The 16,568-nt window shown below is 40.4% G+C and overlaps 1 protein-coding gene across 3 annotated transcripts in view; it reads right to left on the minus strand.

The window, feature by feature from the left end:
• The window catches only part of wwp2 (WW domain containing E3 ubiquitin protein ligase 2), a 60,049-nt gene extending 48,096 nt beyond the window's left edge, over positions 1-11,953 (minus strand). Inside the window, exons 1-5 of one of the 3 annotated variants that reach the window (XM_037766734.1) lie at positions 11,848-11,953; positions 10,526-10,607; positions 4,729-4,885; positions 3,091-3,212; positions 1,511-1,648 (exon numbers count right to left, since the gene is read on the minus strand). In XM_037766734.1, coding sequence (XP_037622662.1) covers positions 1,511-1,648; positions 3,091-3,212; positions 4,729-4,885; positions 10,526-10,595 — 487 coding nt within the window. In that variant the 5' untranslated portion in view covers positions 10,596-10,607; positions 11,848-11,953. Of the gene's footprint in view, positions 1-1,510; positions 1,649-3,090; positions 3,213-4,728; positions 4,886-10,525; positions 10,608-10,792; positions 11,274-11,847 lie in introns of those variants that run through there. The other 2 variants (XM_037766733.1, XM_037766735.1) reach the window with 2 other exon arrangements.
• Between the last annotated feature and the right edge of the window lie 4,615 nt (positions 11,954-16,568).

Below are 16,568 nucleotides of genomic sequence, written 5' to 3' on the forward strand. Positions count from 1 at the left end.
AGGTGAAAGCAGTTTGCAAAGTTGAATGACAAACACAACAGTAATAAATCACACGACAGTCGAGAAAAGGCCAATATGCAACACTGAAAACAGCAAAGATTAAACATTCAATTCAATTCAATTTATTTTTATATAGCGTCAAATCATAACAGAAGTTATCTCGAGACGCTTCATACAAGACACGCAGCATCGTGGCTGCTAACTCTCCCGGTCGAGTGAACTGGGGACTCAGTTGTGTATTGTGCTCATACACTGCAGCTGGTGATAAATGATGGATTTAACCCGTTTGTGCATTGGCTTATCGTTGAAGCTCGGCGGCTAAAAATAGCACCGCTGCATGCGACGCACTAATCTTGTCGGGTTAACGGTTAATTAACAAGGGTCGGTTAATGGTTAAAAAAAAAAAAAAGATGTTTCTGAAAACATTTGAGGAGAGAAATAGGCATTACAGTAACAAAATATTGATTCATATTTGATCAGTCGGCTCTCATAGACAGCAGTTGGACGGCAGACTCCAGATCAGCTCTGATTGGTTGTTTTCTTCCGGTCTGTGAAATCTTGCAGATGCCATTAGGAGCACCGGAGGACACCAGAGGAACCTGATTTTTTTCAGATTACCTGTCTCATGCACTACTGTCAGGATATAGTGACCGTTTATAAAAATAACTTTTTTTTAAAAAATCATATTTGCTCCATTTCTACCCACTGCAGCTTTAAAGAACATAATGTGCATTGATGAGCATTGTTTGGGTCTGATCAGATTTTTAATTAAGTATATCAACCTCATCTATTCTCATTAGTTTACTTCAATATAACATTATAAACAGTTGTAAGAGATCAAATAATAATATTCTGTTGTACAATTGTACAACTCTGTCATCACACTAATGTCACCATAACAATTTTTGTGTATGGGCACAAACACCATGTGGGTAGACTTTGGAAAGTTGTCATTTACACAATCTGAAGCGTCAGGCTTTTTCCACTCATCACCAGGGTGGAGACACACAAATATCCTACTGTACAAACAAATGCATGTGTACGCATGTGCACGCGTTGTTGGCAATATTAACGAACATTTAAGAGAGACAGGAAGGGAAAGAGTGAGAGGAGAAGAAATGGTTTAATATTGTGGTGTATTCTGTACTAATAAGCTGTCTGGATTTCAGTAGGAAAACAGTGTGTGCATCTTCGCTGACGAGTGAAAACCTTGAATTACGTGTTTTTATGTTGAAATGGGGGGTGTCTTATTTTCAGCGCTGTATCCTCTTCCTCAACTCCCCACAAAGATCATTTTATTTTTTATCACTTCTTTAAAAGGAGTTCTTGTCACTCTGGAGATTTTCACACGACAGCAGTGATATGTGCACATGGCCTCAGTGTGATTGCCTCTCTAGGTGCTTCTCTGTGCATTTTTGTGTCATATACCTTCACCTCCGTGTGTGTGTGTGTGTGTTTGTGTGTGTGTGTGTGTGTGTGTGTGTGTGTGTGTGATAAAGGCGGGACTTACTGTCTGCTGCCGTGCTGCCATTGGGCAGCGTGCCCAGATCAACAACCATGCCGTCCAGACAGACGTTGAGCTCGCCTCCTGCTACAACCGAGCCTTTGTTCTCCGTCTGCAGCACCAGACTCAGCTGGACGTTCTCCACTAGAGGAGGGAGGAAGAACGACAGACAGAGAGAGAGAGAAAGAGAGAGAGAGAGAGAGAGAGGACGAGTGGTTAAGAAGGTAAAGGACAAAGGTGGTGGGGAAAGGAAGAAAGGTTGAGTTGGAGGGAGGGGAGACGGTGAGTAGAGATGGAAGCGAGGAAATTGGACATCCTCTATTATTGCTCTAAAATGAGAAAACGGTGTGAACCCACAGAGAATGATCTTCCACAGTGAAAACAGTGGAGGGCCACCCTGCTGAGACATTTGTAACAGAAGAGGTATCTGGCCCTGTTCAGACCTGGTATTAACATGCGTCCTCAGTGATCGGATCACAAGTGGACAGCTCTAAGTACAGGTGTGAACGCATTTTAGAGGCATTGAGATCTGATCACTCAGACCACATTCAGAGGTGGTCTGGGCCACATATGGCCACGTTCTTTTAGCGATGTGTAGTGAATGAGTCCTGGGCCACATTAAGGACCGCCTACTCAACTTCAATGCACATTGTTTGGATTGTAATTTTGACAAGATCGTATGCATTAATCTCTTGTTATACAAACGTTTGTTTTATACACATGTCTAATAAATATTTGTGACCTTGCCTGAACCTGAGCGTTCGCGATACCTTAATAAATGAAGGTTGATCGCCGTCATGTCCCTTCAGTCTTCCCCCGTCCAACACAGTAGCCGGATATTGCTGATCCAGACATCTCTACATGTTTAATTGAATCCCATTAGGTTAAGTGTTGTCTGTAAATAACCAACGTGTTAACAGACAACTGTTTGATCTATAGATTTAGTTGGAGACGACAGTCTGGCGCTTCTATAACGTTAATGTATGACTGTATTACTGCAGCAGCCTCTCACTCAAGCTAACGTTAGCTAGCCATGCTAGTCACTGTCACCAGCAACATTTAGCGATTTACCACACTGACAGTGAATATTCACGTATCGTATGTGCCTCAAATCTCAGTGTGAAAGCCTCGGTTAATCACTATACAACAGCTTTTCAGCATTTTCCTGTTTAATGTGACGCAAGTTTCTTTCCCCCAAAAGGGAGTGCAGCCTCGGCGATGACGCGATGCTGGTCTGGTCTATGGCTTGAAGCCATAAAGCTATTATAAATTATATCATTTTTAGTACATGACAGGGGAGCAAATCGGAGATCAGCGTTTTGGGATTTATTGTTGGTGCAACCAACTACACAGCAACTCTTCAGCATAGCGTTATTACCATTTTTTGAACATTAAAGCAAGTAAACATGTTCTAGTAGAAACCAAGTATACAAGTATGAACCTGGAAATGAGCATGATATGTCCCCTTTAAGTCATATTTGGAGAGGAGAAGGTTCCTGAATACATGCTGTAAATTCATACTTCTTTAATTTTCTCGTTCCCATTTGTTATTTAATTTTTTTTTCTGTGTGTGTGTGTGAACTTACTCTTGCCATCGTGTGTGCGGAGTGTGTCCAGCAGGTCTATGGTGGCGCTGCCCAGTAGCTCCTTCCTCAGGGTGTGGCAGCTCCACAGCTTCAGATCCAGACGACTCTGAGGTGTCACATTACTGTGAAACACAAGGCAACATGAACACGCACATATTATCTACTGAAGCCTGTTACTACACGAACACACATCATCAAAAATACAACAAATACTGCATTACCTCAGGAAAAGCTTTAAGAGAGCCGAGTTTCACTTTTTGATAAACTGCAATTCTTACAGCTGAACCACTTCCAAGGTACAGCACTTCTACTTGAGTGGAATATTCTGATATTTGGAACTCTTTTCTTCATTGCCTGTATCAGTACACACCTAACAACAGAGTGGGGTGAAGGCAACGGTTTCTTATGTTCTATGTAGGGCTGGCAATCGATTAAAATATTTGATCGCGATTAATCGCATGATTGCAAATTAATCACACATTTTTTATCTGTTCAAATTGTACCTTTAAAAGGAGATTTGTCAAGTATTCAATACTCTTATCAACATGGGAGTGGGCAAATATGCTGCTTTATGCAAATGTATGTATATATTTATTACAGGAAATCAATTAACAACACAAAACAATGACAAATATTGTCCAGAAACCCTCACAGGTACTGCATTTAGCATAAAAAATATGCTCAAATCATAACATGGCAAACTGCAGCCCAACAGGCAACAACAGCTGTCAGTGTGTCAGTGTGCTGACTTGACTATGACTTGCCCCAAACTACATGTGATTATCATAAATTGGGCATGTCTGTAAAGGGGAAACTCGTGGGAACCCATAGAACCCATTTACATTCACATATCTGGAGGTCAGAGGTCAAGGGATGCATAACTGTGGAGCGTTATTTAGCCTTTGCAACAAGCTAGTATGACATGGTTGGTACTAGGGATGGAACGGTTCAGGTAAAAAGTCTGATCCGTTCGGTTCGCTAGTCACGGTTCAGGTCGTGTATGAATTGTTTGGTTCATTTGAAATTTTTTGTAGAAATCAAGGTCTATTGAAGGAGGCTGGGACACGGGCGGACATGGGTCTTGAGGTACGGGGTTTAACACGTGTGCAGTGTAACTGAAGCTGCGGTCGTGCGTTGCTATTGGCTCAATTTCGGCGAGTGCACAGCAGATTTTACTGCGCATGTTTTGATGAAGCGTGACCCAGCCCCCTTCTCAATTGGCACGGATGAAGTGCGGCTGTCAGTCAGTTTAGGAAATGGCGAGTAGACACGTTAAAGTACAGTTAGAGGATCCACCAGCATCGTTTGGCTCTGCTGTATGGGAGCATTACGTATGAAAATGACGGATAAAACGGTGACTGTGTGTAAGCACTGTGCAACACGTGTGGTTTATGCTAGCGGCAATACTTCTCCTTCTCTCCTTCTCCTTCTCCCCGCAGCATTTTAACAGCCTCTACATGCAGATTCAGACAGGGCAAAAAACACAACTACAGCATCGGGGAGGTTTATAGTGAAAGATATGCAGCCTTATGCAGTCGCAGAGGCATAAAAATACAGGACTGTATAAAACTGTGTGTGTGTGTGTGTGTGTGTGTGTGTGTGTGTGTGTGTGTGTGGTAATGGTAATGGTGTTCTCACAGGGTGAGGTCTTCATTCCACTGCAGCTCGAGGTGTCCACTGCGTTTGCCTGTCTTTTTGGTTTCACTGGTCAGGCCGTCGGCAGTCACTTCAACAAAGGAGTTGAGTCGAGAGTGACGGGTTGGCAGCTTGGGAGACTGGGGCTTCGCTGAAACCACTGAGAGCACACACACACACACACACAAACAGATTAAGGAAAACAGTTAGAAAGGAATATATTAGAATTGGAAAAATGTGTTCTTTTTGTAAAACTGTTTTTGTCCTTTCCAATAGATGAACCAGAGTGTCACATGGAAGAGAGTAGAACTGAACAGACTACGATACACACTGTGTGACTGTGGCCGCAGTCCAACCACAATAAGGAAATGTGTTTCTATTTCATGTGTGTGTTACAGGTCAAAGCTGTAGCTTTCATATCAACAACACCTCATCCACAATTTCTTTTAAATAATACACTGTCCACCGCTGTAACAACCAGTGAGATTGGGCCCCCCAATTACGTCATCTGCAAACAGAAGGCCTTTAATTTGAGTATCTAACAGAGGAAACACAAACCGGCTCATCCAACACACAGCAGCCAGCGTCCTCTCATGTGCACACAAAGATAAGCATATTACTCCAGTAATTAAAGGGTAACTTTGGTATTTTTCAACCCTTTTTTGCCATGTTTTTGTGTCTAACTGGCTAGATAGCAACAACAATTTTAAGTAAAAGTATTGAGGGAGAGCGCTTTAGACGGCAGCTGCTCACAGGCTGCAATATGGTGCTATTGGGGCAAGCTGGCACCGTCATTTACGTCCACTAAAAGTGCTTGTTTTTGCCATGACAGGCTCTGATTGTTGCTATAAGTGTCTGCCATTATGGAAAGAGTCTCCATGCCTTGCAACTTTAAAATGCCAATTAAACGAAACAAAGAGACATCTTTTTCCAAAGAATGTAAGCATTATTTTTAGCTTTCTGATGTGTTTCTGGAACTGTTTAAACCATTCACAATTAGCTTTAATTTTTCCAGCTGTGTGTCCATTTCCTTTGTACATTGCCTTGTGGGAAAATAGTGTCCATCGACAGTTTTTTTTTTTATGCATACTGTTTTAAAGTATATTTCATCTTATCACTTATCGCCTATGTGAACACACTAAATACTCATAACCTACTTATAATTAATATGTTTGTATGGATTTGGGACGCAACTTGTGTGTTGGTGGTAAGGCAAGCAAACAGACAAATATAAGCATTGCCCTCTAGTGGAAGAAAGAAAGAAACATCTGTGGTACAACTTCCATTCATTTTCACGAGACTGGGGTCTAGGAAAATAATTAAATGCTCACGATGAGGCCACAATGTTAAAAAAAAGAAATACCAGCCAAGAAACCAGTGTGTGGACACTGGAGGGAAGCATTCGCCCTGCAGGCCTGGTGGAACGTTTCAAGACTTATCAAGGACCTTTTATTACCTACATCAAAGTGCTTCTGCAGCCTTAAAAACACTATTGCTTTAAGGGGGTTTTATGTTGTTATTCAGTGTTCTCACCAGTAGAACTGTAACAACCTAATGAAATGAATGCATGAAACTGCTGTGTTATACCCGTGTAAAATAAAAAATTCCTGATATTTGCTGACGTCTTACAGAGAATTGCACTCGCTGACCCTTTCTGAATACACCTCTCTACATTTCGTGATATTTCACTAAATCACAGCACTATTGGAAGCTCTGCAACTCTGATAAAAGCCTACAGCTTGGCTTAGACAGGCTTAGTAGCTCGGAATTCTTGCAGGCCTGCTGAGAATCTTGTTACAGCATGTGTCAGTCATATGAGAGCCGATTTGTTCGTCCCGTATCACTTCTGGATTGCAAAACTGAAGAACACACAGCCTGGCACCGTATCTCAGGGTGCGTCAGATCAGGATGAGTGGTTGGATGAATTAATGATGACAGAGAGATAGGATTCTGTTTGTACCCCCCCTTCCTATCACAGACAACACATTAGCCGATCTCTGAAGAGGAGACGGAAGTGAGAAGTGAGAGGTGGAAGAGTGTCAGAAATGGAAGTATCAAAAGTAGGTTTCAACATAGCAGGAGGAGGTGGGAGGGTTTCGAGATCAGGTAAACAGCGGTGGAGAGCAGTGTCAATAGCGTCAGAGCTTAAATAATGGACAGTGAATGACACTGAGGGGTTGTGACTGAACTATTATTCAGTGAAATAAGACTGGTGAGAAGACACTGGTCACTTTTTTTGGCCTATTTATATGAAAACAAGGCTTTGGGGAGACACAGGCACAAAAAACATCAATGCAACTCTAGTGCTTCATGCTAAGACTTACATTAACTTGAGTGATATTACACCATTAACCTTTTCCACTCCACCCTTCTTTACCATAGACCGATTTTTGTCTTTTTTAGGGGGGTGCAGGGGGTCTTTAGGGGGAGATAGCAGGTCAACAGTAGATGTCACATAGAAGTGGTGTACATCTTCTGAAAGCTGAGAACCTGAAGATTAATTTGAGATGCAGCTCAGCACTGTGTGTCAAGTTGTTCTAGTCATAAATCAGAAATTAAAAACAAATAATAATGTTATATTCTAAATATATTGTGAAAGTGTACAAGGGCTAAGAACATTGTGATTAAAGGATATGATGATCATCCCCATGCTCTCTCATGTCTCATAAGTTGTTACAGCAATTTTTGGGGTTGATACCATTTGTTACACAGATTTGGTGTTGACCATTTTTTACCACTGGAGAATTGATATAAACTGATCAATAATCCCTCCAAAATACCATATTAAGACACCAAGACCTTGAGGAACACCATAGAAAAAGCCATGCTGTGATTTGGGATCTAAAACTTTTGACATTTGGAGATTTCTGCAAGAATTGCATTTTTCGGCAAGTGGATAACAAGCACTTCTGTTGAGTAAACTGCTCAGAAACCTCCTTATTGTCAATCTAGCTAGTAAAGCCATCCATCCTCTGAATGCTCTAGGTCTCTAGTTCATGAGGCTGTGATTATCCTAGAGGTCACCACAGGTCATCTTATACAGTGAGGTTAAGTTTTAAAAAAAGGCTCTCACTACAATGAAATGGCTACTATGTGGACTAACATCATCACACATGAATACAGTTGGGCTGATTGGATTGGAAGAGCCTCAGCTTTACAGTGATACCCAATTTATGTAATTCAAGACTGTTTAGGGACCTCAGTATGCAGAAACCATTTTTAGAAAAGGCGAAAATAACACATACACACACTGCATGCAAAAAAACCCTGCATGTTTTGGCCCCAAACTGCATGTAATTATCATAAAGTGGGCATGTCTGTAAAGGGGAGACTTATGGGTACTCATAAAACCCATTTTCATTTACATATCTGAAGGTCAGAGGTCAAGAGACCCCTTTGAAAATCACCATGCCAGTTTTCCCTCGCCAAAATTTAGCTCAACTTCAGAGCGTTTTTTTGCCTCCTTCCTTGTTCATACCAATGGATTCCTTAGGTTTCACATGATATCAGCACCTTCACTCTAGCTCTAAAACTGAGCCAACAAACACAAGGCTTTCATCCAGGAGACCGCTGTTTGTGTCACGTGCGTCATGTTACAATCAGCTGTTCATTCATGTACCGTGTTCACAATGTTAAGTGTCATTTTCACTGTATAAACGTAGTTGTTTTAAGCCCAACAATATTTCCTAAACCTAACTATAGTGGTTTTATTGCCTGAACCTAAGCACGTGTTTTTGTTTAATTCACAACATTAAGCTTTGCTGCGACTGAAAAATTACACCAAGTGGTCTGACAAAGTGTCAGTATGTGACGAATTGGGATGAGAATGCGTTGAAATATTTGACTTATATTCGCCGGGAGGCCAGAAAAATGACTCTAAATGTATGATAAGTTTACTCCGTAACTGTTGGATGTGTAAATAAGCAACTGTTTACAAACAAGTTCGCCATATCAACTTGCAGTGCTGTAGATTAGTAGATCCATAGATTAGAATTTGAGGAGCAGGTGGCAACTTGCATGGCAGCCTCTGCCATCAGTGTATGAATGTTTTTTGTGAATGTTTTATTTTGCATGTAGTGAATAAGCGCTTAGAGTGGTCGGTAGATTAGAAAGGCGCTTTATAAAAGCAAGTCCATTAACCATTTACATCTTTGCCAGTGTTCCTTTGCACATAGTCAGTTCACAGTGGTGACTTATTTGGGCTAGTACTGGTTTATGTAAACACTAAATAAGCAGCAGTTCATCAAACTCAAATCATCAAGGCTTCCAGTAACCGAATGACAATCAGACAAAACTTTACTGTACTGTAATAAACATTGAGATAGGTGGCGTTTACAACACAACACAGTGGTTGCTTTAAGTCACACAAGATTAATCAACAGTCTAAATTCGACATACACAAATGAACATTTATCTGACACGATCTGATTTGTCCTAATAGCTTTCCCATTTTATAAATGCTGTGAAGCTGCTGCACATCCTGTCTGAACAGCGGGTTAGCTTTGTAAACAATGGGAGAGAGGTCACAAAGATTGCCATCGGACTATAAGTAATGAGTGCAAAACTGACAAGAGGAATATAGTCTGTGGGGTGTCAGGTTGACCCATTATTTTCAAAAAGGAATTAGCAAATATAGAGAAAAAGGTTTCATAAGATGGTGCACCATACAGAGAGGATATTTCATGTTATGATGGACAGGACAGGGCAGGACACATCATGCTGCCTGATATGCAGAGCCACCATGGCTGAAGACATGAATGAAAAAGAGGCAATTAATAAAAACTGTTTTTACTCAATTAGAGATCCTTTCTGAGATAAAACACACACACGTTTTTGGTACAACACTGAATTATGGGAAATTCTCCTGCTTTGTCTTCAATTTGGAATGACATGCCATGATGCTATTTCAATCAGTTGTCCTATTCAGACCTGGCACTAACATGCGTCATGAGTGATCCAAACACAAGTGGACAGCTTTAAGTACGTCTGTTCACACCTGGCATTAGAATGCGTCTCCACATGCGTCTCCAGTGACCACTTGTGAGCCAATCTCACTTCCCCGCTCTATATGCAAACAAACACTTAGTAAACACATGGCTAATACAGCAGACGTTGTGACGTAATAGCACAGGAATGTTAGTAGTAATATCCTACATATTTGTGAATTTGGGTACATTTTATTAATATTAAATTAACATTATAATAAAATGTTATTGTACCGGTGGTCCCCAGGGACCTCCATGAGGCCGGCACCGCCGCCTTTGCCAGGCTACAGCGGGGTACAGAGCTTCAGAGACCCGGGGATGAGAGCAAGTGAGTGGGTGGATGGGTATCAGCTCCGTGCAAAGAAGTGGAACAAAAACACCGACACATCACCATCAGTATGATAATAATGCACTTCCTGTGCCTAGTCTGACAGTCTGTAGATATGTAGCCTATGGATAAGGTATGTTTTAATAAAATACAGTTGTACCGACAGAATACAGAAGAGCACAGAAGTCGACAATCGCTCGAGTTTGCCTGTCTATTCACCTGAGGAGCTAAGAGACCCAACAGATCCCAGCGGGACGTAGGTTGAGTAGGCGGTCCTTAATGTGGCCCAGGACAAATTCACTACACACTGCTAAAATAATGTGGCCATATGTGGCCCAGATCACCTCCAAATGTGGTCTGAAAGATCGCAACTCGATGCGTCCTCAATACGTCTTGAGTGATCACTTAGGACACATGTTAATACCAGGTCTGAACAGGGACAGTATATCCCTGTTAGTCAATGAGATGACAAAAAACGGATCATTACCTTTCAAGATCAACTGAGACTTTTCAGTGGTTTGGGCACCGCCAGGTCTGCTCACGCTGGCAGCTGCCATGACCTCACAGCTCTGAAACACAACCACACAAACACACAATATTAGAACATATTGTCACTTCATTACAACATTAGAACAACCCTTACAAAAAACAATAGGTATATTTAGCATTCTGGCCAAATACATTACAATGAAGGCAAGAAATGTGTTCCCTGCATCAGCTTGCCAAGACAGTCATCAGACCCTATCAACATCACCTTGAGCAAAGTCATAGATGTAGTCTGCTGGACTGAATGCAAAGGGGACTGCATAAGCAAAGGGGCGCAGCAAAACTGAACTCTAAACTGGAGCTATGGTTTATATTGTTGTTTACTTTGTAACCTAACCCTAAACCCTAAATGTGGTTTGTGGAGTGGATCTCATCCTGCTACCAGTCACGTTACTTTCTGCTCCACCAAGGTGACTGCTGTTGGCATCTCATCCAGAGAGACCAGACTAAACGCAGTGATGCCTGGTCAGATGTGACCTGGCCATAATAAAAGCCAACTATTACGCGCTTTATTAACCAAATGTTCTGTCTTCGGACTGCAGACAATCAGATCAACGCAATCACAACAAAAGCGCACAGCATCTTCCGTCAACCTTGTGAAACAGGCTGACTGGCTACGTAGTGTTAGCTAAACCCTCTACTAGTGGATGCTGGTTAAACTTTATATATAATGTTAGACTGATAAAGACCTAACTGTCCCAGCTAGACGCATTTCATTGTCCCCATATTTAAATACCCTTGGCTGCTGCGCACACAACACAAACACGGAAGATGATCAAGGCATTTCTACGCATCACTGTCAAGCTGCGCTACAACAATACTGACTTCCGGTCATTTATTTTCAAATTACAACTCAAGTGGCAATCATTGTAATGTTATACCTAATACAATGCTAATAATAAACACAGATTACATTATGAAGCGAATCTTTACTGAGAGAAAAACGCATTACGCAACTCTCCACAATGTTGTATACTACACAAAACATGTTTTCCCACCACTGTGGCTTTTATTTTGAAGGGGTAGTCACGACATGTCCGGTCCGGAGAGGCTAACTCCGGTTAGCTTCATCCAGAAGCAGCTAGCTAACGGTTAGCCAGCCAGCTTCGTAGAGGGTTTTAATAAAAGGACATGCTAATAAAACCTCTTCTAATCACCTGACAGCGAGTAAACCCGCCTTGGTAGTTACGTTTTTCATGTCAGAACACGCTATATCCATTACAACACCCTGAAATGAGTCTTAAATGTGAATCTCTGCCGTACCTCTCTCAGCTGTGATCCGCTGCTGTCGCTACTGAACTTTCATTTCCGCCTCAGTGACAAGACCACGTGACGTCAGGGTCTGCCTCTCTCACTGTACAAAGCATTGTGGGTCATACATGATGGTAAACATCATCACTTATGATCACTTTATTTATTTAAAATTACACTGACGATTCAGTTTGCATGCAGTTCCAATAGAATATATATATAGCAAAAGTAATTACAGTATTATTAAGCCAATATTAAAGCAAGGTATGAAACAGAGCAGAGCAAGCTGAAAGCTCAGCAACAGAAGAGTGGTGCAGGGATGACGTATTTTTGTAGTCCAACAAAACCTGGAAGTTAGAATTTTTTTTTTATTGAAGGTAATTAATTTACAAACATTAAGGCATTGTAATCTAAACTCAATACTTCTAACATACAAGGCACAATTGGATAGGAAAGATAACTTAAATTGTAAAACAAAATATATATATAATAAAAATAAAAGAGGGTAGAAAATAATTTAAGGTGCAAAAAAAGAAATGCATAAATAAATAATTAAATAATAACAATAAGACTGCACTCTTCCATAGTCATAAAACTGGAGAAAAAATCATTGGCTCTAACCTCCCCTCCATGGACACGATATACACCCAGCACTGCAGGAGGAGGGCACAGAGCATCCTGAGGGACAGACACCACCCAGCTCACTCTCTGTTCAGGTGGAGGGAATCAGGAAACAACCTGAGGCACCACAGGCCAGAGAGCATCTCCACTCAAAGAGCACGCTTTCACAACAGCTTCTTCCCAGCTACAATAAGACTGGTGGCAAAGGACATTAAAGAGGGACATAAATACCCCACACCTCACCTCCATACCATTATTGACACACAGTACACCTGAACTGAATGGACTGAAATGCTGTGCAATATGCTGCCTTCCACTGTGTTATTCTCTTAAATATATTAATTATTTAAAAATATATATATTTTTATAAGAGCTACAAGTTCTTTTAACATGGTCATGGAGCATATACTGTATATTTGTATTCTGAGGGTATCGTTCCTATGCAGAGGGTAGTTTAGTTTATTTATTGACTACACTGAGGGCGTTTTATGTTTTAATAATTTATTTATTTATTGTGTTGAGGTGAATGTGCTACTTATTTTGTACTGTAATTACATTGTGCCTTTTCTACCTTTTCTTTTCTTAAAGCTGACTGAGTGTAAACTGCTCAGAATTCCAATGTACTTATAGGAGCAAATGGCAAATAAAACTCTTGAATTTTGAATCTAGTAGCTCTAGGGGTCATCATCATATCTTCAGTTCTTCATAAGCTCTGAGGAGACACTTTGCATGTTGTCCTTTCATTAGTCTTAAAGCACTGAGATGATTGTCCACAAGGTCCCTTGTGAAAACGGAAAATAGGGGTTTCATTTTCCTCCATTTGGATGCATGGATGAGAAAATTTGCCAGCAGTATCAGATTGTTCAATATCAAGTCACTCTTAATGTCCTTCATGTTAATACCAAACACAATATTTTCTCTTGTGAGAGGAGCAAGTATAGTTGGATTATGGTTGACAGCCAGTCCTGCAAATCTTCCCAGAATGCCGCAGAATATTTACAGTGGAAAAACAGATGATTAGTAGTTTCAATCTCAGTCTCACAAAAGTTGCAGTTATCGTGATCAACATTAAATCTCAGTCTTAGCGATTCATTGGATGGATAAATATTAGTCAACCGGAAGTTATAAATGCATGGGTTCCTTCGACAAAAAAAACAATGGGATTTTTCCACTGAGTTTGGATTATTGCAGAAAATAAGCTCTGTGGCAAATAAACATTTATCATACTTACAGGTTTTGTTCTGCAAAATAATCTCCGAAAATTAACACCACTTTTATGATTTTATTTTAAGCGTAAATGCATTATCCAGAAGTAAAAAGCTAGAAGATAAAAAGATCTGAATACTTCTCCCACCGCTGCATATACATTATCTCTAATCTTGCTAGAGTCTGGAGGATTTATTACAGTTTACATACAGTAGGCGTTGTCTGATACCTTTTACAGAGTAAAATTTACGCCAGAATTCATTCAACAATATGTCAATGTTAAGCTCTCTTGCTGATTGAAAAAATGTCGGCACCATATCAGCACTTTTTCTAGAAAATTCTCTCTTTGCAACTATTTCACACCGGTGTGCTCACCGTGTGTATTGATCGGGACACCATGACATAAAACGGACACATTTTTGAACGACGTTTTGTGTAAAATAACCTCCTCATATATGAAAAATATCCCACGTACAGTATTTTGAAAACGTATGAATCATGAGCATTTTCAAATGATAAGGATTGTTGTCACTGCTTGCATCAGTTATGGTCTACATCGCTAAGACATTTTTAAAAAAACATGTTTATTAGTAGGAGCTAGCTAGCTAGCATGCTTATTTGTTCCACATGAAACAGATGGCCTGATAAAACCGACCAAAACCAGCTTTGGTTGAGGCCTACTTATTCAAACTTGGTCAATCAATGACCACTTAAAATTCAGTGTATGTGAACAGAGTAAGTCTAATAAACTACAACAGAGGCTGTTCTTTCTTAGGAAATTGAATCATTTAAGAGTTGAACGTTGTGTTCTTCAAATGTTTTACAATACTGTTTTGCAGAGCATTCTGTCGTTCGGTCTGATTTGCACCTTTGCCCAAGATAATGTCAAACTGCAGCACAGAATCCTGGGAGTGTGTGAAGTTTTATATGGTTTTTTTTATGAGACTTGTATTACCATATGAATTTCCCCTTGCGGGATAATAAAGTTGACCTTTGACCTTTGACAACAGTCAAAAGTCAGTCCTATTTGATTAACTTACACTAGAAATTGAAAATATTGCCAATAATGGTAATTACATCAGCACATTTTGGGGGTTTGTAAAGTCCCAATGGTAAAATACATAGAAAACAACATGGGTTTAAAAAGTGTATAAATCTCATATTTTCCATGGAAACAGTCCGTCAGTCAAAGTGGGTCTTTAGTAGAAGTCCAGATGCCAAAATGTCACTGGTTGATGGTTTCTTCTCATAGAAATCGTTGACTGAAAGTAGCTGAAATTTTCCGTTTTTCAGCCTTTAGAAAGTTTATTTTTGTTGTTAAATTCTGTTCATGTCAAAATGATGCACCTGGAGACCAAACCTAGCAACCGTGGAATCCTCAGGTCCATTCTAACAACATGTCCGACCTCAAAGTTCACACAAGTGCAGATCATCCACTCCTCTGCTGCTGCAGGATCAATGTTAGTTTGTGGCAATTAAATACAACTTTATGGGGAATATCCAGCATGTGAGCAGACATAACCCAAAATAATAAAGCTCTTGAAGGAACAGTGTGTGTGTCAAAATTAAAATCTCCAACTGATCTATAATTTTTTCCCCCTCCATTTAAGCAACGTGCATAGCAACATTTTTCTCCCATAATCAGGACAATGTTATTATATATGAGAGCACTATAAAAGAAGTGTTCCAGCAGCAGAAGGACCTGCAGTATCTCTCCTTCACACACTGCGGCTGAAGGAGTCGGTCACTGATAGAGCTTTATAACACCTGACAATGAACCGACGTCAAACAACTTTCTTCAATTATTAGAACGATTTTTCTTTTCATGATCTGTTATTTCCCCCATAAACTTTTATTATGGATACTATTAAAGTCAGAAAGAGAAGGAGGGTCTGTCTTTTACACCTTTTACATAATTTATTGTCATTTCCCTTCAGTCACATGTGAGGCTGATAATACACTAAATGAAATCAGCACACATAACGAGGGTTTATGGTGGTCTCTTCAAGTTTAGGCTTCTCAGCCACATTCTTCTGGATTCCTCGTCTGTAGGTCGGCGATGGAAACAGTACCGTTGATCACAACAATCCCTTTTTGTTTTGGGTGCATGTTCAACACACTGTTGTTGAAGCCACAAATTTAGCTTTGTCTGGTTGCTAGTACAGCCGCCAAACGTGCAACACGTACCAGAGCCCCGCAAGGACATATTAGAAAATGCAAATTTAACGTTAGTTAAATATCTGTTAAAAAAATAAAGCAGGATTTGCTAAATTGTAGATGAATTACTTTTCAAAAGAAGACCCGTTGGCGGTTCGCCACTATGGTTAGCCATTATGGAACTAACTAGCTTACAACTACTTCCGCAACTTCACCGGAAATTACGCCCATAATCTCTAATTTCTACAGTAACACCCCTGAGATTAAGGTGTATAGACTAAAAGTAATACTTCTCTGCGTGCAGAGTGCTATGTGTCAGCTCTTCGGCTGCATTCATTCAAAATCGGGCAGCGCGACACCTTCCTGCAGAGGTGTGTGGAGTTGTGGTCATGATTATTTGTGCTTTACAACATAACCGCAGTGAAACAATTAGACAATAACGTTTTATTTCTCTGATTTACTGCTTTGTTCTCATTAACGCCGCTCCCTCTCTTCATTCACTCTCGCTCCACCATCGCTGCTCTCTCTCTCTCTCTCTCTCTCTCTCTCTCTCTCTCGACCACTAGCTGAGGAGGGGCCAACTTTGAATATGGTGTGTTTACACACACCAAATGACAGCTGTACATATTATACCTTCAACTAATGATGTAAAAATCAAAAGATTGAATAGTTCAGTAGAACTGAATAGTACACATCTTTCAGTTGTACCCCTGTATGAATCATTATATGCTATAAAATAAATAATAAAA

Source organism: Sebastes umbrosus, chromosome 4 (genome assembly GCF_015220745.1).
Source record: "Sebastes umbrosus isolate fSebUmb1 chromosome 4, fSebUmb1.pri, whole genome shotgun sequence".
In the NCBI taxonomy this organism is placed as follows: Eukaryota; Metazoa; Chordata; class Actinopteri; order Perciformes; family Sebastidae; genus Sebastes; species Sebastes umbrosus.